The sequence below is a fragment of the Misgurnus anguillicaudatus genome, chromosome 18 (genome assembly GCF_027580225.2).
Source record: "Misgurnus anguillicaudatus chromosome 18, ASM2758022v2, whole genome shotgun sequence".
Classification (NCBI taxonomy): domain Eukaryota; kingdom Metazoa; phylum Chordata; class Actinopteri; order Cypriniformes; family Cobitidae; genus Misgurnus; species Misgurnus anguillicaudatus.
In genome coordinates, this window is record NC_073354.2 from 37,138,230 (window position 1) to 37,164,477 (window position 26,248).

The following is a 26,248-nucleotide window of genomic DNA, read 5'->3' on the forward strand; positions in this document are numbered from 1 at the left end:
TGAAGCTTTCCAAAGACAGGACAGATATATTTAATGAATGTTACTCAGTACACATCAAAGAGGTGCGTGTGACAAAAGCTTTAAGCTTAATTTATTTGAGCTGACCCCCCACCACCACCTCATTATGCTTCCCCCAAACATATGGTGCAGTTAACGTATAACTTAAGGAAATGAAAGATAAAGAAGTGGTTTATTACTCCTCAATATGATGTTATAGATTACAGCAGCCCCGGTCGGGCGTACATAGTGAGATGATATCTGTTATACTTCAGATAATCCAGAAGGGTTTTCTTCAGAGTAAAACAGCACTGACTCTTCTGAAACATCTCACTGAGATTCATCATACCGCCCGTCTCTGCTTTATCCTCCATCATCTGATGAAAAATCTCCTCCATTGACACCAAACCATGATCACTCTGAGGGAAAAGAAACAAGTGTGCATTTCTTTCAAATGAGACATTAAACTGATGATTGCAATGCTGAAGAGCTGACCTCTGTTTTGGCCGAATTCATGATCTGCCGAACTTCCTGCTCAAAGTCAGTGAAGCGGTCGTGATAAAGAGCCAAGCACCAATTCTCTTGGAAATAGCTGAGAAAGAAATGTAAATCTGCTATTAAAGGAATACCTGAAATTCTTTAATTGATGTTTACATCCCTGTACTTTCTTTATAATCAGATTTGTTTTATTTGTTCTTGCATATCATGTTTAGTTATCATTTTGTGTTTTATATCTCGTCCGTCTAATGTTCTCCGTACAGCAGATCGGTGGATCAATGATCTTTATAGGTCTTGATGTTCGATCATTCTTTATAATGACACTGAGTGCTGGCCACATTCAGAGTCACGACAAAAGAGCAGCGAAAAATCCTGTTTTAATAAGAGCTGCCGGGTGGCTTAACTATTGTGTCCCGGTGCTACGGCAAAGCGGATTGCACACCTGCATAAACAGATTAGTAAAACAGAATAATGATGATGATGGTGAAGGGTCATTGGTGTTAAAAGACTGGAGCAGAGGTCACACTGGCAGAAACACATCTTCATGGGTCACCGTGATCAGATCTGATCTGGTTTGGACTGTCATAAATAATTCCAAACATAGGCCTGTTGACGTTTGGGTGCACAAAGCAAGTTCATGTTTGAATCTAAATAAAATCTATCAGGAAGCTGTCATAAACCTTTCATATCTCACACCAAAATATAAAGAAGACATTTTATCATTGAGGATTATTCCACTTTCATTTAAAAATTAATTCTGATAATTTCCTCACCACCATGTCATCCAAGATGTTTATGTCTTTCTTTGTTCAGTCGAGAAGAAATGAAGTTTTTTAAGGAAAACATTCCAGGATTTTTCTCCATATAGTGGACTTTAGCTTCAAAGGATCTAAACAATTTCAACCGAAGGGTCTTATCTAGCGAAATGATTCTCATTTTCACCCAAAAAGTGTCAAATAAGTTAAACCACAACTTCTCGTCTTGCACTAGCCGTGTGATGCATGAGGTATGTGAAACTACCATTAAGGGTGAAGAGAGAGGAATGTTATCCTTAAAAACATAATTTCTTCTCCACTGAACGGGGGGGGACGTGGGCGTCTTGGATGGCATGGGGGTGAGGAAGGTATCTGGATTTTTTTATGAAAGTGGAGTAATCCTTTAATAATAATGCAAAACAAAATATCTTGTTTTGTTGCATTTGACGATATAAAACTGAATTTTAAACTGAATGCCCATTAGCCTGAAGTATACATCTGAAAATATGTCATATTTCAGTTCAGTGTGTGAATGAATTTTTTTGAGGAAAATGATTTTTCAACCTGTACATGTCACGGATCAAACCCTGTTGGTATCGTGAGCGGAGATGATTGAGCAGTCGTTGGTGTTTGCCGTACAGACACTGAAGGTTGGAGACGGGCAGTGGATTTTTCGAGAGACAGGTGATGCTCTCCACCGCATCATATCGGTTAAGATGCAGGTGAAAGTAGTTCCCTGTTTCTGTGTCGCCTGTCACGATATCATCACCACCCTGCACAGGACCAAACAACTGGCATTAACTCTTTACGCTCTGAAAGTAGTTTTCATGGGTTTGGTTGAGAAGTGTGCTATAATGTGATATTTATTGAATAGTAAATGTGACATACATGTCTATCTGATTGAGCTGTGAGGTTGCTGGCAGTCGGTTTTGTGATATGGAGGTAATGGTAGCCTTTTGGTAACCGTCCACCTGTGGATATAAGTGAATATATCTATATGCAAACTCTCTCTCTGTGTAACAGATGGTCTGTTCTGTTATAATCACTTATTCACCCATCATTAGATTATGTAAATTTTCTGTCAATAGTTTGGTGTCAGTCAAAATTAGACGAAAGGAGAAACTGGGTGATGTAAGACACATGTTAGTATAATCTCTAGATCTCTTCTTCACTGGAATTTTTCCATTCAATTATTTTCCAACAGCTGATAACCAGAAGTCTTCATTTACTCAAAGACTTATTAAGAGAGAGAGAGAGATTTAGAGACCTTGTGTCTTTGCTTGACTGTAGATTGGTATCAGGTGGTCCTGATCGGGCGGTGGGCTCTCGGGACGCTCCACAGTCGGGTCAAATAAAGGAAGAACAACAGATGCTAAACTCTGGCCCACTTCCTTGGAATTGAAGCTGCTGGCGTTCCACCGGTCGGCATGGTAACGGCGGGAGTATTTGGTTAAGGGTCCAGCAGCATATATGGAGGGGTCATTGGTATGAAAGGTGCTATCAATGACCAGATGACCATCAAACACTAAACAGGCATCATTGATGGCTCTGAAGGCATCACGGTCGACGGTTTTACTAGAGAAGTTAAAGACCACCTGTTAAAAGACAAGTTTAAGTTATTCAGCATCTCATTAAAACAATGAGATTTGATCTGAAGAAAAGTTTTAATAAGTTTGTTGTCACTCACTGCACACTCCAGTCTCAGGGGCGGACCATCAGTGATGAAGGACACAGATGTTATTGGATCTTGGGGTTGTCCATCATTAATTTGGGCCATCAGGCAGTTGTAATGGACGTTGACTTTCTCTTTCTCTAAAGCACGTTTAACTGCGAGCTCCACTACGCTGTCATGAAAGCAGGGAGATTGTGTGTTTTCAGGGGGGTGGACTACATGTATACGCTCGCCACTGACCCCCAAATAAATCAGCATCTCCACACATGTGTAGACATCTATAGTGCTTCCATAAACCACAGCATCACCTGGAAACACAAAGCCCAGAGGTCAACACATGAGGGTTTATCTCACATTAGCTGCGTTTTCATTGCAGATTTGCACAAAATTTTAGTGCATTTTCTAAATGTTGAGAAAAGACTATTACGAAAGGACATGATATGCGACTGAAATGTAGTTTGTCCTCTGGCCATAAGTCATTCCAAACATCACGTCAATTTACTAATATCACATCCACCGCACTAAGCATTATTTTTAACTGAAGGAGATGTAGGAGTTTTATCCAAACATTGGCAAAGAAAGCCTCTTATACTTGGGAGCAAACATGTGTTGAGGTGTTTCTGGGAGGTTTTAGTTCAAACCGCGTCATCTTCAAATAATAATTATATGACTGACTTACATCAGGTGACCTGAAAATGCAAATAAACTGTTTCCATTGCAGTTTTGTGAAATACACCTCTTCTGAATTGCCTGAAATATATTGCAATATATGGGAGCTTTTGCGAAATTGATGTGTTTCGATTGGCCGTACTTTCAATTCGCAATGTCGATTTGAAGGGTAATGGAAATGTAACATCTTTCATCTTTAAAACTCTTTTAAAGTTTCATCATGCTTGACATTAGCAGCATATCACAAAGCCACTAAACATATGAAGGACTAACTAGTTGTACTCAAGTTACATCTCACCTAACCTGCTTTACTTAATAGTCAAATAAATGCAAGTCCATTACAGTCCACAGTGGCAATTTATTAAAGCCTTTTGCAAAGATAACATCATGAAACTGAGAAGGATCACTTAGCAACCTAAAGAAAGTCCCATTAGACCTGGACATTGAAGCGCTCACAACCCCCCGACACTGCTGGAGTGATCTAATTGAGATCTTTTGTGAAGGAAGATCTTTGATCGTAACATCTGGGTTCTCAAGGATGAAAACTAATTAGACAGAGCTCACGTAACAAATACTGAAATACACGCACGTACCATCTACAGACAGAAGAGCTTAAAATAACACACATACAAAATGGGAAATGACAGATGAGCTGATGGGATCTTATGGCAATTTGTGTGTCTTTTATGAGGTGGCTAATTCATACTTTTTGGAATTATTTACTTTGTACTAATGATGTAAGCAATAAGGTACGAGAGGCTGTGCTGTATCGGGAATAAGTAACGGTTGAAGAGCGCTGTTAGACACGACGCGAAGCGGAGTCAATCCAACCCCTTCAGCCGTTACTTATTCACGATACAGCACTTGCCTCGAGTACCTTATTGCTTTTATAAAACAATTACCACACAATATTAAAGTAAAAAAAAATATTAGTGCAACTTTCATGAAGTTAAATCAATAAAAGCATTCCTTTCGCTAGAAAAATTAGTCCCTGACCGTGAACAACAACATTCCAATGTGTAATATGCATGAAAGCTCCAATAAAAACAATAAACTGATACGTTTAGTGTTTTATCGTGAATAAAGCACAGCTATTGACCAATCACAATCAAGGATTGGAACTAATCGTTTTATAATATCTTTTTATAAAACATGCAGTTTTGGTCCTTCATTCTGATTGGTTGAAACACGTTTTAAGCTGTGATAAAATACCACGGTTCAGACCGCATAACATAGCTTAAGTATCACTGCGCCAATGTTGTTATGTACTGACTTATGAACTAAACACCACAGTCTTTAATCATATTTTACATTTTCAACAATTGAACATTTAATGGCGATATTCAGATAAATGTTATTAAACATCCAGATTTTTAACTCTTTCCCTGCCATTGACGAGTTATCTTATTAATTAAGAGGAAACACTTCCCTGCCAATGACAAGTTTTTACAGCAATCTATTTTTCTGCAATTATCCACTAGATGGCTCTTACTTAACTTATAAAACACCAGTCCTTCCAGAAAAACACAGTTTTTTTGTGATTGTTGCGGGCAAAAGTCTTTGATCTTGCGGCATGTTTTCTTTAAAAATGGAATGGAATATGCAGGATATTTATGCAATTTTATGCAATGAAATTGCGGGAACTGTTTGCAGCTTTTGTAACTTTTCAATGATGTTAACATCACATAATCATGTCACTTCATATCGTTCCCATGGCAACAGGGGGCATGGCTGCGCTTGTATGAAGTAAATGCAACATTTTACAACTTTCTGCTAAGATATATGTGAGTTTTGCTACGAAAATGCGGTGATTATGAAATCATGCAAGCCCAGCATATTTTGCACACGGAAATCTGCAATTTATGCAGCAAAAGTGCGGCGTATTTGAAAAAATGTAGCCCCCGCATAATCGCGTGTTTCTGGAGGGACTGAAACACTGAAGCATCCACTGATCCAAAAACAATAAAAACTGTGTGTGTGTGTTTTGATCATCACTCTGAATCTGATCTCTAAAACAAAATTCATAAAAAGGTGCTAAAAAGAGAACAAATGAAGATAGGATGAAACTTCGTTGTTTTTTGTTTGTGTTGTTTTGTTTAATAGCGTATGGTCTGCTCTATCGTTTGATATATTTGTATGACTCTGAGGAAGTTCACAAATCTGGAGTGAGCCATTTGGTACAGGGCCTCTGTGTGTACTGTGCATTTTTTCTCTGCTGCATTGTTGGTTTACTCCCACAGTTCAAAAACATGCAGGTTAGCTGATAAACTGAATAAACTTAATTGCCCTAACTTAATAACTAACATTATGGATAGATGCTGGAATGGTGCTTATACAGTCGTAATCCTTTGAATTGAGAGAACTTAAGTCAATGGTTGATTAGCTTTTTGCCTTGTTGGTTTGAGTTGATAGGCGTGTGACGTCACTCAGTAAATTAAGTTAGTTGAACTACATCATCAAGTGAAGTTAACTTTAGATTATTTACAGTGTGTGTGAGATCAGACTGTGAGTAACTGAGAGTTTCTGTCCATGGTGCTGAAGTTCACACGACTCTCATCATCAGTCATTCAGTCATAGCCGAGTGGTCAGAGAGCCGCGCTATTAACCCGAGAGTTGCCGGTTTGAGTCTCATGTGTGTTGATGGGTTAAATGCAGAGGTCACACCCCGAGTATTGGTAAATACATCACTTTCACACAGCTATCATCTGAAGCTGATCTGCTCTCTCTGATTCATAAACTATCATAGCACTCAATAGATCTCTTTCATGTGCAGACAGTACAATTAGCATTCAGTGATTTTGCTCCACTGGCCGGATTATTAAAGAGGCTGTAATTAGTAAATATAATGGGCTTAATCAGACAGATAGCAGCGGCTCATCTTTCTCTCTCCAGATTAGTTCTTAACTCAGCCTGCTAATATTAATTTTCCTAAATGGATGGAGAGAGAGAGAGAGAGAGAGAGAGAGAGAGAGAGAGAGAGAGAGAGAGAGAGAGAGAGGGTTTTGCTTGTGTTAATTAGCTACTTGTTATGCTGTGACAGTAAAACGCTGCTTTATAATAACAGAGGTTTTGTAAATGAGTCTTCCTGTAGCTCTGTTGTGTTTACAATGCAAAGGTCATGAGTTTGATGCCCACATATGATAAAAAAACCTGTATTGAGTCTATTAATATAAATATGAGGTTTTCATTAAGAATCAGCTCTACTTAGGGCTCTATCTTACACCCGGCGCAATGCGGCGCAATGCAGCGCAATGCGCGACGCAAGTGTCTTTCGCTAGTTTCCACCCTAATTTTCACGTTTAGCGCCGCGTTGTTTAAATAGCAAATGCATTTGCGCCCCCTTTTGCGCCCATGGGCGTTCTGGTCTGAAAACGAGGTGTGTTCAGGCGCACTGTTGGCGCGTTGCTATTTTGAGGCAACTAATATAGACTACGCCATTGACCAACAAAAACCTGCTCTAAAGTCTAAAGTCAATGGCGCAATGTGTTTTATGTTATTTAAAGAGCGCATTAGTAAAATGCGCCCTTAAACGGGAGGACAACGCGGGTTTGCTTATCACAAAGTACATAAATGCGCAGCAGCACAAAAATGCTTTTAAATATGAAAGATTAAAGGATTGAATGTAAAAGATAATTATCGAGTCTCTTGGACATAAATGAGGACTAATTGTGAGACGTTAGAAGGCGTAAAGAGCTGCTTCACCTGTAGCCTGGTAAGTAAATAAATGCTTTGCTTTAAACAAATGCATCTGTTTTAAAATGTTTTTTTGATGCTACCTCACGGATTTGTTGTATTGACTCTGTACCTGTGGGTATGCTGGGATGAGAAACATTTTAGGTGGTGCTTAAAAAAAACTCTTTGCTAAAAAAACGCTGTCCAAAGTGCTGAAACGTGAGGAGAGCCGTTTGTAAATTCTTTATCTCCTGTTTGTTACAAATAAAGTATTTTTAGAGTGCAAACCTTATCTTACATACTTAAATTAATTAATACGTAAACTTACATACGTAAATTATTTTTTGATGATACTGGATAGCCATACATTTAAAGCAATTTAAAGCCTGCTTTTTTACTTCCTTGACTAAAAGAAAACGGGTTTTAAAGGTTTTAATAAAAAAATAACAATTTCAATACAAGTGAAAAACAACACAATTATTTAACATTAATCTTAAACTGGGGATCTTCTACCTCCGCTTAGTTTTTCAGTTTATAAAGTCCGTTATCTAAATAGGGATTAGACATAGCGCAAGCGCAACTTGCTTTTAAAGGGGATGAGAGCTGTGACTCTCATTGGTTTACTGCACGTTACGCCCAAAATACTCCCATTACAATAGGACCAACCCTTTTCGACCATGCGCTCGGCGCACAAACCATTTTTCCCGTCGTTAAATTAGCAAAAGTGGATTCGGACACGCCCATTTAGACGTTTCGTTGTGCGCTTTAGACAATGCGCTTAGATCGTTAAAATAGGGCCCATAGTCTGCAATATTTGAAGTAAAGTAAACACACCTGTTTGGTTTATAAAGTTGTCCATGAGCCAGCGATAGATGTTCGCACAGTCGTGGTGGTCGTTAAGGGTGAAAAGGTTGGACGGGATGGGCCGTGTGTATTGGTTCTGAGCGCTGGTGGTCTGGTTACTGGTGTCCATACTGGTAAGACTGGGCATCTGTGATGTTTATCATATACACAAATACTATTATTATTGATAACCGTGCGCACATGAAAGCTTTACTTTTAAAAAGGTCCTGCACATAAACATGATCCACATCTGATAAATCACATATCCATACACCTTCACAGTAATGTACCAGGATAAAATCTACAGTTGTGTTTTAGTTATTACATTCAGTGTAAATATGAATTAGCATTGCATTAATGAACAAAGACTGAGAGTTTTGACCTGATACTGAAGGCCAGTGGTGAGGATCAGATAGTCGTAATTTACTCTATGATCACTCATCAGTTCAACGTGTTTGGCCTTCCGGTCGATGGCCTTCATTTTCCCCATCACCACACTGATCCAGGAACGAAAAGACAGCTGGATGTGATCCCGATCGTTGTAGCAGTGACTATAAATGAACAGATCCTAGATCAGTCTTAAAACCATCATTCACTTAATATGTGTGTTATACTTCATTCACACAACAATTTGTATTCCATAAAATAGTCAGAGAGTCTTCTGTGTGAACGCAAACACATCCCATAAATGTTCTGGGATCGCTCCCGTAAAGAGGACCTACAGTAGTAACATTGCTGTAACATTCACAGAGAGCATTCTGTGTGAACAAGAGGCAGAAATAATGCCGTAAGGAGTGTGCCATAGTGAGGACAAGTGTGTCATCGCAACAAGAAGTTATAGTTCAGATCTTTGACAGAGGGATTTTAATGCAGATCAACATTCACGTTGAGAAATGTCTGCAAACTGGACTGAAGCAGAGATCATCACATGCTCCTTTATAGTCTTATCATAAACTTAAATGCATGCGTGTGATTTCTCAAGAGAGAAATAATGGATAGTTGGCAGATTCAGACGCTGTGGAAAGTTTAAATACGTCACATGTCTTTACGGGATGTGTGTGAATGCATGCACAGATTCCTGGAAAATCATTGTCAGTGTGAATGAACCAAAAATCAAACGATCCCAGACGCATTTTCCATGTATTATCTGTGTGAAAAGGGCTTTACTGTATATGACTGTAAGGCAATAGTGACATTTTCTATCCCTGTCATTTTATCCCAGATTTATTCACATCCATGAAAACTAAAAATGTCTTAATGTTTTTTTGATGGTGACACTTTAATATTTTTCAGAAGTTGAGCTACGGTTGAAATCTGTCATGGTGAAGAAATGCTCTTAGTACAATCAACATTCTCTCTCTCTCTCTATCTGAATGCCTCTCATCTGTAATGTGTTTTTTACCTTGTAGTCAGGAATCTCATGTAGTCAGGAGCCGTGCCGAGCTCTGGAAGGCCGTGAGTTGAAATGAGAGTAAGATTGTTGAATCTGAGATGAGGACTGAGAGGATAAAAGAAGGAAAGAGAATGAATGTAATATTTGGGGTCACTAAGATCATTTGAAAGATCTACTTTACTACCACACCTAAAAAACACATGTGCCATGATTCATAGAAATCTAATCTACATTGCTTCATGATATTACCTCTTTAACAACATGAATGATTTATTAGTTAAACAACACAACATTTATAAATATTCATAATAAAAACATTATTTTATAAAAGCTTACTTTACTTTAACTCTTTCTGCGTCATTGAAGATTTATATCGTCAAATAAGAGAAAACCTTACCCTGCCAATTAGTATTTATGGCAATCTATATTTCTGATATTATCCACCAGGTGGCGATCTTACGCAACTTATAAAACACTGACGTATCTACTGATCCAAAAACAGTATAAAAAAAACAACAACGCTGTCTCACCAGAATTCGTAATTTTTTTGCGAGTTGGCTAATTCGTATAAATTCATACGACCACATTTGTAAGTATTTGTATAATTTGTCATGACCCCTGTCACTTTGTGGTTAGGTGCGGGGTCTCGTTGTTGTTTTTTTCATGAGAATCATACATTTTTGCACAATTAATTAATTGAATTAGCCAAATTGTAAAATATGTATGAATTCTCATGAGATCAGGCTGGTTAAAACTGTTTTGATCATTGCTGTAAATCTGATCTCTAACAAAAGTTAATTTGCAATTATTTCAGCTTTTTGCTCAAAATTTTGTATTTTTGAAGAAACCTACCTATATTTAAAAGGATGTGATAAAAAGAGAATAGGATGAAACTGTTTGAAAGCAGAGGGTCTCTACTTTTATTTGATATATTGTATGTTAAAATTTTTATAAAAAATCTTCTGAAAGTCATTAAACTTTTACGAGAATCATAAAAAATCCTGGCGTGGCTGGAAACTTAAAAAAAAACTGACAGGGAAAGAGTTAAACACTTTTTAAATAAATAGTAATCATTTTTTTTTTACTTTTAGTTCAATCTTTAAATGTGATGTTTCTTTCTTAATTCTTTTTAGATAAAGGCACAAACACTTTTAATATTATCTGAATAATATCTCAATATTCTCTCTATATATTTTGATGATATTGAGATTTGTATGTAAAGAGTCTTTATTTCAAATGTAGATAATATGTTAATCTTCGTACTGTATAGAAAAACACAACAGATCTCGTGCATTCTGGGTAATGAGGCAGCTTTTTGGAGATTTTTTGTTCGTTTTTGTCCGTGGAGAACTGAATGCCATTGAATGGTGGGTGAAGAGCAACAAAAGCACGCGGGTTGCGTGTGGGGTTATTTCACAAACACTCGACAGACAGATGCTGAAATCCCTTCATTTCCACCTCTACACCGGCCTGCATTAAACCGCTTTCTTCTCCGACCATCACAGTAAAAGCTTTTCCTTTTGTTTTGTCTTTTTTCTCCCTCTTGTTTTGTTTGGTGTGTGTAGTGGTCTCTCTCTCCCCCCGCGCTCCCCCGTCCCCTCACCAGTGTAAAAAGGTCTCTTGTCATGTAAATGGCCTGTTTTGTGTGTGCTAGAAAGACATGATCTCTATCTGTGGCGGGAGAGGAAATCAGGCTGAAAGAGAAGCCGAGGCCTGCGGACCGTCACCATTGATCAGACGGAGACACGCCGGACACGCAGACGCAGATCTGGATTCTAGCGCTGTAAATGATGCGGACAGATGAGGACGAGTGCTTCTTTTTCATTTAACACACACAAATAGGAATCAAAATATAGATTTAAAAAAAATCTTGCTTAACATATGATTGGTAATGAAAACACACACAATCCACAGTGTCAAACCTATAAAAATTCCAATTAATATCACAAATGAAATTAGATGTCAAATGTTTCTGTTGCAGTAATAAATGATAGATTCAAGTGGAATTATTTGTCTGTTTTTTTACGAGTTGAAATGTTAATCTTATGCGAGCGGGCAAATCTTGACCACCAGCTCAGCGTTGTGTCCTTATCAGCAGCTGACAGGCCGCTATTGTGTCCAGTGTCTGACTGTTAAGTTTAGGGGCCAAACTGGGGCCAAGCATCTTTATCGGCCCTCTATGGTCCTGCATTTCACCCCATCCTCGGGGGTGATAAAGGACAAGAGAGAGAAAAGAGATCCAGCGGGTTTGGCTTGACAGATAAGCGCTGTCGGACACGGGCTCCACCTTCTCCATTAGTCAAGCGTCCTCTACAGGGGCCGAGCGGCCATAAGTTTACTGGACACTAACTGCCTCATTAGTCAAGTCATTAGCGAGTGCAAACAGCAATAGTGTGCTGTAGAACAGTGTGGGTTTAATTAAAGGGCCAGCGCGTGACCCCTGCACACTGCCAGCATCAGACAGCTGCGTGCCCGCAGTTCCTGCCAAACGACGCGCGCACACACACACAACTGCAGAGCGACCTCTGGTTGCCAGGCTCTTATCAGCTCTCAGGAAACAAGCATGGCTTTAAATCGCAGCTTTGTTTGGTCAAACGCTCTGCGAGAGGATGAATCCAAAGCCGTGACATCTTCAGTTATTCTCTGGAGAGCTGACATACTGAAAACATTCAGGATTATCATGGAGACTTGAGTTACTGTCAATGTGAATGACAGCGTTTGTCTTATAGTCTCATCAGAAAGGCTCAACAGTTAACACTAAAACAAATACAAAATTATAAAGACTTAAAATGTCTATTAAATTATGTATTTGATGCAATCTAAAACCTTGCATTATATAGACAATCTTAACATATAGAATTGAAAACTTTCACACATTAAAACAAAAATCTGTTTTGTTCTGAATTATGTTTAACGATTATGATAGATGTAAATCACGGCTTAAAAATGGTTAATAAAGAAGCTTTTCATCTTAAATATCTGTAAACAATCTGTTGACTTTTAAAATAAAGAGATGTCACGAGTGAAGAATGCAGCAGGTATTAATTGAATGAAGTTTTTATTTAAGCCATAAAATCTGGCTCTCTCACACATAGTCCACAGAAAACAACCTGTTTCAGGAGCAAAACTACTGCTTCTTCTAAACAAAAACTATTAATACCTAAACAAAGTAACACACTTACCTGAAAGTCAATGCTTCAAGAAAAGCTAAACCTGTGTCAGATGCTCCAACAACAACAATCCTGGCATTGATGATGACCTTCGGCTCCATGCTGAGTTTTCTGTTAGTGTGATACAGAGCAAAATCATCCTGCCGGAATCAAAATGATATCAAACGTCATTCTCAGAAACCATTAACACCCTAACTTATACAGAATATCATTTACATTGTTAAAAATCTCTGTAGACATTACAGTATTACTGCCAGTAACTTACAGTACATTTACATTGAAACAGTTTGATCAAAGTTAAATTAAACATTAACAAGTCTTTATCTTTACAAAATAAATAAAGCCTCATGCAAAGCATGCGTTGCATGATGCTGTTATTTTAGTTTTATTCTGTAAAGACAAACACTTGTTAATGTTTAATGTTCAATTAACTGAAAGGGGATGTTTCACAAGACTTTAAATCTTTGGTGTCCCCACAGTGAAGTTTTAGCTCAAAATATAATCTAGATGATTTATTATAACATGTTAAAATTGACACTTTGTAGGTGTGAGCAAAAATGTGCCGTTGGGTGTGTCCTTTAAAATGCAAATGAGCTGATCTCTGCACTAAAAGTCAGTGCCGTGGTTGGATAGTGCAGATTAAGGGGTGGTATTATCCCCTTCTGACATCACAAGTTTAGTTTAGTTAGTTTAGTTTATTTATTTATAAAGCACACAAATTACAGCGTGGCGCTGTCCAAGGTGCTGTACAAAACACAATTTTAAGAATTTCATCATCAATAAATTTTAAGAAAAGAAAAACAATGACAAATATAAATAAAAATAAATAAATATATAATTTAAAATTATGAAATGTTAAACATAATGTGTAAAAGATAACAGTGCACTAAAAGAGGTTTCAAGAGGAGGCAAAGGCTTTAGATAATAAATAGGATTTTAACTCCTTTTTAAAAACAGACACTGACTTTACACCCCTAAGGGGAGACAAATTTCAATGAGCTATTTTTTCACATGCTTACAGAGAACGGTTTACCAAAACTAAGTTACTGGGTTGATCTTTTTCACATTTTCTGGGTTGATAGAAGCACTGGGGACCCAATAATAGCACTTAAACATGGAGTCAGATTTTCATATCCCCTTTAAACAAACATTTAAATCTACATACGTTACTGCCAAACAGCTGCATAGCTACAGCAACATTTTTTACAATGTATATTGAATTTGTCTACAAAAAACTCAACATAAATATTTATGTTTTCATTATAATATCTTTAAATTTGCTCATAATGTTCAATTCTGTTTTCCAAGTCCACCTATAAAACAGTGGCTCAGTTTTTCTGACTTTAAGATAAATGGTGGTTTTGTATAAAAATATGTTTTCAATGCTATAACATTTATAAATATGCTCTCTATTAATAATTTTGTGTGATTTATCATAAGGCACTGCACAATTGAGTGATGCTACAAATCCTTACATTATTACTATCTGATCCTTTGAAATTAAATGGGTAAATATGATTTATGGTTCAGAGGAAACCTCCTTAAACTAAATATAGACTGTATATATTTATTAAGAATAAATGCAGATTTACTGTCCTGTATTGTGTTTCTTCTTTAACCAGTGTAACAGTAAGAGCAGTTTTCTAAAAGCACTCCTGATTTCCAGACTCATCTGTTTGGACGGTTTTCCCATCATGACAATAGTTTAATTACAGCCAGAGCCACGGCCAGCACTTATCTATCTATAAAGATACCAGCATACCCAACAGGAAAAACACATTTGCATTAGCGAGCACTATAACTAATCTGAAAAATGGAAAAGTTCCTGATGTTTGAGTTTCACGGCAGATATGCACAGAAACTCGCAGAACATTTCAATTGGCTCTACATCTAATGTAATGCATTCAAAGTTTCAAATGTGCCCATTTTCATCCAGGAGAGAATATTCTTAAAGTAGAAGAGATGGGTTGAATCGATTGAAAGTGAACATCTGCTGCTCTCTCTCTCTCTCTCTCTCTCTCTCTCTCTCTCTCTTTCTCTCTTTCTCTCTCTCTCTCTCTAATTGGCTCTTGAGCATGAATAATTTGAGGGATTTGTTTCGCGCTACACCTTATCCCATTTAACATGAAGAAACAGAAGGGGATGCAATGCACTCTGGGAAGAGAGACACAAAACTGTCATTTGTCATTGTAATATAAGGAAACATGATGGGCTTTTCAGAGTCATTCATTCATTCATATAATCAATGAGACTGTGTGAGGAGGTTTCTAAAAAACATTATTATGTTTATAAAAAAAAAAAAATTTGATTCAGGTTTTCCAGTTATTTGAGTTTGCAGACACACAATTTGCATAATGAATAAGAAGCCTATTCATAACACCATAACCATTTCTTATATCTTTGTAACAATTTGTATTTTTGTTTTCAGTCATTTATTACACAATACACCTTTATTAACATCAGTCTCTTCATCTTTTCATTAGAATGAAACAGTAACATGACGTAAAACACAGTTGACCTCATTCTCCCTGCACAGGTACAGCAGGTGCATTCGGCTCAAACGCAGGACTTCTGTTAAACATAATGGCCTTCGTAACACAAAACTCTATTGACAAAGAGCAAACAGGTGCTTTAACTCTGATTAATTCATATGAACCGGACGCAGGATTAACGCAGTCATGGCGCTGTTATCTGGACACAGCCGTTGCTGAGCTACCAAACGCAGCGTTCTTATGTGAACCGAATGACAGCTTATGTGTTCCTGCTAATGCACTGCACACACGCACACACACACACACACACACACGCACACAAAACTGTAAAACATTACACAATTCAGACCCTGCATCCATTTCGATGGACATCACATCAGCCTTTTTTTTTACTTCTGGAGTATTTCACCTAGTTTAAAGCCTGCAGTCCACGAGATTGGATGTTTGAGAAGAAGCTTAAAGTATAGACCATCAATTTTATGTTTATTATTTTATTTAATGTTGGTAATTTTTTGTGAAGTACGCCCGTTTTGACCCCACATCCATTAAAATGGACAAAAATTACAATTAAAGAGTGTTGTATTTCTATTAAAATTTGTATTGGTCTCATTTATAGAGGCCTCATTTACTTTTAGATTTTCCAGAAAGTTAAAACATAATTCAGGTCTGAATGGGCTAAAACCCTACTGAAAAATCCAGCTAAGACCAGCATTAGCTGGTGGCTTGTTTTAGCTGGTTTAAGGTGGCAGTAGCTGGTTTAAGAAGTTCTTCCAAGCCTGACAAAGCTGCCAAGTCAAGCTAGACCAGCTTAAGAAGTGACCAAAACACAGCTAGACCAACTTGCTACACCAGCAAAACCAGCTAAAACCAAGCTGGAGACCAGCTAAAACCAGCTCACCAGCTTGTGCTGGTCTTAGCTGGATTTTCAGTAGGGAACCCCCTGCACTTCTTTGTTAGCTAGAACTTCAAATCTTAGCTTTAACTCACAGCAACCTCTTGAAAAAAATTATACAAACAGTACACTTTATAAAGATCCTCATATATATATATTATTTAGGTACAAATGTACATTTGGTAGCAATATGTATCTTCAATATGTATCTTCAATATGTATCTTTGTATATGTAATTTAATGACTGGCAAAATGGTTTGTGCGCCTAGCACACAGTCTAAAAGGGTTATTTCTATTCTTGTAATGAGTAATGGGAGTGTTTTGTGCGTAATGTGCAGTGAGATGCGCTTACGCAATGCTGATTCCCTATTTAGATGATAGAATGTGTAAACTGAAAAACGAAGCGGAAGAAGACGACAACCATTTTAAGATTGATGTTAACATTTGCTTTGTTTTTTATTGTATTAAAACGTTTGGTTCTATTTAAAAGTCATTTTCTTTCAGTCGTGTAAGTAACAATAGCAGGCTTTTTTGCTGTAAATGTACATGATCAGTGTAATCTCAAATAATAATTTACAAATATTTTTGTATTCTAAAAATATTGCATTTGTAACAAACAAGAGATAAAGAATTTACAAACTTGTGGAGAGTCGTGTTTTATAAAGCATTATTTAAAAAAGGTTTTCATCTCAGCATATCCACAGGTACAAAGTCATCATATAATAAATCTGTGGGGTAGCATTGTATAAAAAAATCAAAATAGATAGCAAAACATTCAATTACTTATCAGGCTACAGGTGAAGCTGCTCTTTACACCTTCTATTGTTCTGTAATCAGTCCTCATTTATGTCCAAGAGACTCAATAATAATCGTTTACATTTTAATACGTTTAATTGGTCATATTTAAAAACGTAAATCCTTATAAGCAAACGTGTGTTGTTGTCCCGTTTATAGGCTCATATTACTTACACGCTCTTTATATAACAAAAACAATATTGTGCCATTGACTTAGACTTTAGACCAGGATCTAGTTGGTCTATTTTAGCCTCAAAATAGCAACACGCCAACAATGCGCCTGAACAAACTTCGTTTTCAGACAGAATGCCCATGGGGGCAAATACATTTGCTATTTAAACAACGTGAAAATGATAACTGCGCCAGGTTGAAACTAGCTAATAACACTTGTGTTGCGCACACTGCATCGTGCCGTGTGTTTGATAGAGCCCTAATGTACAAAAAGGTATCACCTAAACTTTTTCTGAGAGTGCCGTATAAAAACTTTCTATTAATGACACCCTGAAGAAAACTGTTTGTAGAAAAACACATTGTAAAAATGAAAAAACTTTGTGTAGATTGAAATTCACCCCTTTGGCAAATGTGTGTGTGTTGTGAATGATGTCAGACAGGAGTAAACACAGCGATCTGTAGCAGATGTTAGTAGATCTGATAATAGTTGGATAAGATCACTCCTGCTTTACCTGTTAGAAACCAGCGTAAACATTTGCACCATCTGCTTCATTCATCCATCTGCTTCATTAAGAGCAGACGCTCAATAACCTCAGGCAAAGCAGGCCTGTGATCTGTTTAACCTACAGTTAACCATTCTGACGAACTAAACACATAACCAGTGAACTCATGTGTACACACACAGCATTAATTATTGATAAATGTAAGTGAGAGAAACAAAGATGCCCTGCTGTCTCTTCACACTTTATGAATAATGAGTTTGAACAAACAGTGACATGACAGATTGAATTACTGCACAGCGCCCTCTTGTGATTCATCAGTAATGCTTTGCATCCAACTACGTCTCATTCCTTAGATACTTTCAGTATTTTAGTCATACAAAGTGACATTTCAAATCATAAAAGTAGAATAACGCTGATGTGTTTGTCTGACCTGTTTTCCAGTGATGATGTGTCTGGACGGCGCATTGATGCCCAGCTCTTCCAGCGGATAGATGATCTGACGTCTCGGGCTGACGGGTACCATGACATTCAGGACAGCTGTCAGACTGTGAGAAGTGATCTTCTGAAAGCACAGGAGAAAAAAAATAAGAAATGTGCTCAGTATTACTACAGTCAATGCAATCAGTAACTTCAAATAAAAAAGGCCATTTTTTTAATATCATCATTTATTTGGCACAAAAAGCTGCTGTGAAGTCATGTGACAGGATGTGTACCTGTCTGAGTTGTGTTCACCTTATGTCTGTTTTGTGCTGGATAGATGGAGTAATACAGGCAGGACTTGTGTGATAAGCGCAGCACCTCTTTAAAGAAATGTCTGGCATGAGGTTGATATATGGGGTTGAGGATGAAGTGGCACAGACGCCCGTGATCCTCGCGCTGATGATGGTTAAAGTACATAAACCTCTCGATGTCAAAGTGGGCTCGGATGAACTCGATATCCTGAAACATCAAAATACGATAAGATGTGTCAAAGGATTTGTGCTGAAGAAACATGCACGTGTATTACGTTGTGAGTTTTTACCTCTTCATCTCTGATGATTATCAAACCAACAACCTGACTCTCAACCTGACACACAAACGCCTGAAGAGCCGTCCCATCCTGGGAATAAGAGAAACAGGGTTCAATTCACCGTGTCTAGTAGTTAAAATTGTAAGAGATGCTTTATTGTGTAGCTGACAGACCGGGTCTTTATGGGCTTCCAGAAACAGATCCAGATCATCACTGATGGATTTCTGCTGGCTAAAACTTTCAATCAATCTCTGGACTGCTGGGATATCAGACGACACAGCGACACGCACCTCTAATGTCCTGATGGACAGAAAATATATGAGCATCATAACTATTGGCTGTTTATGTATGTGTGTGTGTGTGTGTGTGTGTGTGTGCGTGTGTGCGTGTGTGCGTGTGTGTGTGTGTGTGTGTGTACCTGAACAGATGTGAGTGATGACACAGATCGAGGTCATGTGGAAATGTGCTGCTCTCATGAGGGATGATTCTTATGAAAGACTGTAACAGAGGGAATTCTGGGACCAGTTTAGGCACAGAGATCACACAGTATTCCCGATCCTGTGCAGGCAATCAAACACAACACATTAAATCTCATCTATTCGAATTTTGCATTTTAAAATAAATACTATGGCTGTCAAAAGATTAATCGCATACAAAATAAAAGTTTGTTTTTGCATAATATATATGGGTGATTCTCGTAAATGAGGTGTCATGAAACATTTTGATAAAAAAGTAAATGCTATCAACATAAGAAGCATACAGTTACAAACATCTCTTCATGTACTATTTTGCACATGATTTCAAATGACATCATACAAACCAATCTTGTTTTTTCCACATTTAAGGGAAATATTTTCATTACCGCAACGTGTCCATGACTGGATTTTGGTTCTTTGACATAGAAATATTTATAATTAAAAATATCTAAAAGATAAAGAGCTTCAGTGCATGTTATACTATAAACATTTACAGTAAAGAAACATGTGGTATTTGGTGATCATTGGTAAATATAGAGACAATAATAAGGAATATAAATGTGCCCAACACCAATTTTCTCATCCTCCGCAACAATTTTCAATCATTTTTTAAGCCCTCAATGAACTAACATTTTCAAAAAAAGATTGTTGGAAGGAACACAGATCATTGACTGTGACACTCAAGATGGCTACCAGGTAAGCAGTTCTTATTTTTCTCTCCAGATAAAAGTTAAAATTTTGTTTGTCATAGACAACTTTTAGTTCTCATTACCGAAACATGAGTTTGTAAATGCGTATATTTAATGTAATATCATGTTGCAGGAATGATAATTTTTGATAATGATAATCTAAAAAATTTAAATAATTCTATAGGAAATATTTTTTAAATCCTCTAAAAATAATGCTTATAGTAAGTTCAGACCTTAATAAAAAAAAATTGTCTTCAAGGGCTTTTTAAAATTTTTGATGCTGGACACCTTTTAAATCTGGATTTCATTATATATATATATATATATATATATATATATATATATATATATATATATATATATATATATATATATATATATATAATGAAATCCAGATTTTATATATATATATTTAAAAAAGCATAAATAAATACAATTTATACTTCTTACATTTATATATGTACTGTATGTGTGCATTTATGTATACATAATAATTACACACACAAATATATTATGCAAATACAAACTTTAATTTTGTATGCGATTAATGGCGATTAATCTTTTGACAGCTCCAGTAAATACCATACTTACTGGGAAGAGTTTAAACAGGTATGGCAGGAGGTCTGCTGATCTTTGAAAGAAAAAAAGAGAAAGCGAGAGAGATGCTCAGAAACGTCATCTGTCCTGCAGGACTGAGCTGAACGGCTGCCATGTTGGCCACTAGATGGTGAATGTGTGGTGTGTGGCTGTCAGTTTAAGTGTTCTGCTCATTAATAACATGCTCATGCTCTGTTGGAGGCGTCACGCCTCCATATTCCACAACAGCTGGACAATAAAGAGACACACGGACCACCACAGCGGGAGCCAAATAACATTCAGACTGATTTCTACAACAGCTTCTGACTGAAGCCCAATGGAGCTCCGCCAGACCATCACAGAAGCTTTCAGTCTTTAAATATTAACCAGAACAAATTCTGAGTGAACGTTCACACGTTTATATAGTCTATCTGTAAAGTCAGACAACTAATAATAGGAAACTCAGTGTGTGATTTGTGAAAAAATCAGAGGGGATGTTTTTTAAATATTTTTATAGTACCTAAACTGTACATGCCAGAATGCTTTTCTTCTTTATGCTTTGCACCAAACATGCAAAAACACTTGTTTATAATCATAATTTTTAATACGAAAAAATGCAGTGCACAACATGCTCTCTATAACAATAAATTGGCAATATATGCCTACTTAGACAAGATGTCAGACTAAGAAAAGAGTCTGGTTGATGGTAGTTTCTGCATTCTCATTCTCCATGGTAATATTCTTGGATTTGTTTTTTGATAGTCATGTAAAATATGATGATATGCTGCTTGGATTCCTTTTCATTTATTATTTAACTGTTTTCACACTGAAATAGACTATTGGTGCTTGGCGACATTCTGAAAATCCGAGTATGGATTAAAAAAGGATTATGGCATAACCTACAGTAGACGCGCTGTCACCTATTGCCACAAGAGTGGAAGCGATGACCGTAATACTTCATTCCTGATTTTACTGCTGTTTGCACTATTGCATGCATGGCAGCACTTTTACTTTACTTTTAACATTTTTACTTTTTATTAAATTATCTTTATTTTAGGCCATTTGTATGGCCGTTTGATAATCTTGTGGAGAATACATTTTGTCCCCACTGGGAATAAAAAATAAGTCATATAAGGCAGGGAAATTAAGACCACAGGGGAGATAATCCCCCCAGCAAATTGCACTATACTTGTCTTAGCAAAAAAACCTAATAAAAGTCAGCAACAGACTGTTTTTTCCTGTGATCTTACCTCATTTCAAACCTTTTTTCCATAGTAAAGAGTTGAATACAGAACGCATTAGGAGATCCGTCTGAATCCAAATCCTCACAGGAGATCAGCGAGTCTTTGACACATAACTCATGATGCTCTGACTGGTTAGAAAAAATAAACAAGCATGTTACAATAATCACTGAATTAAAGAAGGATAATTGATAAATATAAAATAGGATCTGACCTGAGATCTGTCAGGAGTTTTGCTGTGTTCACTTTGCATTTCTTCTTCTGTGTTTAATTCACCCTGTGATTTCATTTTCTTTAGTAAAAAAAACACATGCTGTAAAATAATAATTATTTAAGAAAATGTAAGTGTAATTTCCTGAGCTAATGTTAGGTTTTTGCTGACTCAGCGGTGATGTTTGCTCATTTAAAACTCACTGGTTCAGAGTCTTTGACCTCCACAGGTGTCTCTGCCGTGAGATTTTCCTCCTCTGATGCTTTTGGTTCCTCTGTTTGCTCCACTGGATTTCTCTTTTTTAGTTCTTCAAATGCTCCAAGCTCAAAGCATTGATTGAGAAGTTTTAAGTCAACGTGACCACTCACACTGCAAAAGCCCACCACAGATCCTTCATTCTGCACACACACATCACAGACACACCACTTAAATAGGGCACATGTCATTACCATGTTAGAAAATACAGAAAATCATTTACATTGTTACAAAACCCTCATTCTGGGTTTTGTTTGACTGCTAAACTTGTCTCGTTGACCCAGTTTTCTACATAGCTGACTCTTGGATAACTTTGCATTATTTTAATATAATAAAAAATACTTTTTAATTCATTCATTTAAATTAAAGAGTCTGTTTTCATTTACTCACAATAATGCCATTTCAAACATGTATGACTTTTGTTCTCATGTAGAAAATTGAAAACAGTGTTCTTAATACTGTACAATAATAGTGCATGGAGAAATATGATGGCAATCATAACCTAAAATCATACATGTTTAAAACGACATAAGTCATGCAGTATTTACTGGAATTATAACATAACTGGAAACTGCCTTTGATAAGAGAGAAACATCTGAGCGATAACATTTTCCTTCTGGAATCTTCAGGTTCATTTCGACACATCAGGCTTGTGCACAATTCAGAATTTCAGAATTGGCCTCCATTCAATTCATGAATTGGAATTTGAATTGAATTGACTCCGCCCTACAGGAAGTTGAATTTGAATTGGAATTGGAATGACAGGAAGTGGAATTAAATTCAAGGCAATTCAAAGAAATTCCACAGTCACACAACAGAAAGAATCTCACATTCAGTGTTTGGCAACCATTTAAAATACTTAGTTAAAGTAAAGCATTCTGGGAAATGAAGTCATGTTCCATCGTGTTCCACAAAATTACAATTACAAAAAATTAAACTTAATTATTTTTTATGTGACTAGAGTTTTTAACATTAATTGCTGAGGGAAAACATTTCTTGTTAATGTAATCTGTACAAGTAGTTCAAATTAATAATAATAGAATATGTAATACAATTCTGACATATACTGAAAGCTTCATTTTTAACACTTTACTTACTGTATAATATGTATATGAATTTATTTGAATTTCTATTGAATTGCAATTCTGCTTCCTTTAATTCAAATTCGAATTGTAATTCTAGATCCTGTTTTTTGACATCAATTCAAATTCAATTCAAATTCAAGAATTGAATTGGAATTTAGGAGTCATTCTCAATTCAATTCTGAATTGTGCACACAAGCCTGCGACACATCATGGAAATGTTTGAAGGAATGTTAATGGATACGTTTAACCTCACAGACGACAGCATGATGCTCCTGATCCTGAGACTCTATGAGTTCAGATATAAAGTACGGCCCGTGGGTTTCCACCAGTGGTCTGATGTCCTCTGTAAAGATCTGCATGATGTCATCATGATCTTCCACTCTGAAGAACAATGAATATTAATACATTAATGTAAGAAAAAGTCCTGTTTGAACAATATATTAATATAATGTAGAGTACAAAATATTTATGACAGTTGTGAAGTATAGCAAAATATAATTATTTTATTTTAATTTGTGTTCATTTATGATCCTGAATCCAGAAAAGAAAGAGTGTAAACCTGGCTCTGCGGACATGTAGTCGTGGACAGTGATTGTTTCGATGACAAACATATGCTTTTGAACTTTCCTCCAGGACACACGTCATAGGATCAAAGATCTTCTCAAGCGCTGAATCTGAACGCAATCAAATATGAAAAAACTATGTAAATGTCAATATTGAAACATGAATGTGTTGAAAGCTAAAGTAATGTAAATGTATTTTTTTTACCAAGTGTGCCTTTGTAGGAAGTCATGAGGCAGATGTGCTCCAAATCCACAATGGCATTAAAGACGGTTCTGAATGTGAAGGAAACAAAACTGATCATGATGAGATTTGGAAATTCAATATAAGATGATTGAATGGATGCAGAAAGGCATTGCTTTACAGTCAATACAATCTGTGCAGACCCAAACAAGATTCAGACTCACTCTAACCAGATCACATGAACAATCTGCCTTGTTTAAGCAAATTATGATAGAAATCGAAAAACAAACTGTGTGTACTTAAAATAGATTACGGATGAATCTCACTGCCAGGAACAGATTTAGGTTATATTCCACACAAAAATCAAGAAAATATGAAATTATATCTTGCTTAAAGCAAAATAAATACAATTGCAGGACCATTTATATCATGTGTTTTGGGACATTATTTATTTTTGTACAATTCTGGGATATTCTTGACATATTCTGTGATGCAAAAACTCGTTGTAATTGAAACCTTTAGCTAAAAAAAAATCAATTACATGGAAAAATGCAGAATGATTTCACTATTTCACAAAAAAACTACACAGAAAATTTCTAAAAATAAACTCATCATCATCATTACCTGATTATCTCTTTAGCGCCCCCTATGGAGAAATCGGGCTGAGACACAAACAGATGCAGATAGAGTGTGTTCAAGGGCTGGAGAAACACAGAAAACACTATAAGTTAGATACAAGTCACGCTAAAAATGAATGGATATCATGTCTAATGTGTTAAGCCTACAGTGAATGTTTTGTGAAGTGACTTCTCCAAGCATGATTGATCCACGAGCTCTTCTGTGGGCTGATCAGAGAAACACGCGTGAGCGAGCACTGCATTCTCACTTGTGCTCAATGTCACAGACAGATTTGATCTCTCACTGCACACACACAGAAAACATATCAGATTTATCAGATCATTACTAAAGAAGCCTTAAAGAGTTCACCCAAAAAAATGAAAATTCTGTCATCATTTTCTCATTCTCATGTTGTTCTAAATCTGTATTATTATTTTTTCCTGATGAACACAAAAGAAGATATTTTAATAATGATGGTAAGCACACAGATGATATATGGTAGTAAAAACAAAAACAATGGAATTCAATGGGTACACCTGTGCTTACCATCATTTATCGAAATATCGTCTTGATCATTTATCACAATACTTCCATAATATATGTTTTCCTATGGAAGTCAATGGTTACGGCAGCTGTATGCTTACCATCATTTATTAAAACATCTTCTTTTGTGTTCATTAAAATAAAACAATTTATACAAAACAACATGAGGATGAGTAAATGATGACTAAATCTCTTTAAGTTACAGTAAAGTTGCTGATACATTTTCATTTAAAAGGGACATATAATGAAAATCTGACTTTTTCCATGTTTAAGTGTTATAATTGGGTCCCCAGTGCTTCTATCAACCTGGAAAATGTGAAAAAAAATCAACCCAGTAATTTAGTTTTGTAAACCATTCTCTGCAAGCATGTGAAAAAATAGCTCATTGAAATTTGGCTCCCCTTGTGATGTCAGAAAGGGATCTTATTATAATAACCCTGCCCCTTAATCTGCACTATCCAACCACAGCACTGCCACATGATCTCACAAAGTTCCGTCGGATAGTCACAGAATTTTTTGCTAATTTTTCCGTGGCATTCTCACTGATCTCCGCATTTTTCCATGGCCCTGCTACAGACTTTCTTTTCTGTGGCATTCTCACGGATTGGTTACTCAACTGTTTTGTCCTATTTTCTTACCATTGTCGCTTCGTTTAGGGTTAGATTTACATAAAATGACATCCTTATCCAAACCCAACTCTAAACCCAATGCCAGGGACAATTGTTCAAATTTGAGAAAATATAAAAGAATACATCAGAAAAAAATCGTATAAACCAATACTTAAAGTGACATACTAACGCAAACACCAAATCTAACCCAAAATCGAAGCGACAATGGTTTAAAAATAGGAAAAAGCAGTTGAGTAACCAATCCGTGAGAATGCCACAGAAAAATGAGCAAAAAATTCTGATATCACACAGAACTTTGTGAGATCATGTTCCGAGATCAGCTCATTTGCATTTAAAAGGACAAACCAAACAAACTGCACAGTTTATGCTCACACCTACAATGGTAGGTCCAGTGGCAATTTTAACATATTATAATAAATTATCTGTGGGGTATTTTGAGCTAAAACTTCACATATACTCTAGCGACACCAAATGTAATTTACATCCTAAAAAAGTCTTGTGAAATGTCCCCTTTAAAAAAATCTCTATTTTCTTGGCTTAAATTTCAGAAAAATTACAAATACCATTTATAAACATTTTGGGGCAGTTTCCCGGACAGGGTTTAGATTAATCCAGGACTAGGCTTTTGTTATATTAGAACATTTAATACG

At 36.5% G+C, this 26,248-nt stretch overlaps 1 protein-coding gene across 1 annotated transcript in view; it reads right to left on the bottom strand.

Moving 5' to 3' along the window:
- Positions 1-26,248, bottom strand: part of cfap61 (cilia and flagella associated protein 61) — a 27,109-nt gene continuing 861 nt past the window's right edge. Inside the window, exons 3-26 of the mRNA XM_055185607.2 lie at positions 24,594-24,729; positions 24,433-24,509; positions 23,833-23,900; positions 23,624-23,738; positions 23,313-23,445; positions 21,928-22,122; positions 21,728-21,805; positions 21,523-21,644; positions 20,288-20,327; positions 18,950-19,089; positions 18,705-18,831; positions 18,544-18,621; positions 18,255-18,461; positions 17,953-18,084; positions 12,682-12,809; positions 9,509-9,604; positions 8,489-8,657; positions 8,098-8,254; positions 2,938-3,230; positions 2,518-2,845; positions 2,139-2,221; positions 1,815-2,023; positions 493-589; positions 1-416 (exon numbers count right to left, since the gene is read on the bottom strand). Of these exons, the coding sequence (XP_055041582.2) occupies positions 219-416; positions 493-589; positions 1,815-2,023; positions 2,139-2,221; positions 2,518-2,845; positions 2,938-3,230; positions 8,098-8,254; positions 8,489-8,657; positions 9,509-9,604; positions 12,682-12,809; positions 17,953-18,084; positions 18,255-18,461; positions 18,544-18,621; positions 18,705-18,831; positions 18,950-19,089; positions 20,288-20,327; positions 21,523-21,644; positions 21,728-21,805; positions 21,928-22,122; positions 23,313-23,445; positions 23,624-23,738; positions 23,833-23,900; positions 24,433-24,509; positions 24,594-24,729 (3,406 nt within the window). The 3' untranslated portion in view covers positions 1-218. The remainder of the gene's footprint in view (positions 417-492; positions 590-1,814; positions 2,024-2,138; positions 2,222-2,517; positions 2,846-2,937; positions 3,231-8,097; positions 8,255-8,488; positions 8,658-9,508; positions 9,605-12,681; positions 12,810-17,952; positions 18,085-18,254; positions 18,462-18,543; positions 18,622-18,704; positions 18,832-18,949; positions 19,090-20,287; positions 20,328-21,522; positions 21,645-21,727; positions 21,806-21,927; positions 22,123-23,312; positions 23,446-23,623; positions 23,739-23,832; positions 23,901-24,432; positions 24,510-24,593; positions 24,730-26,248) is intronic.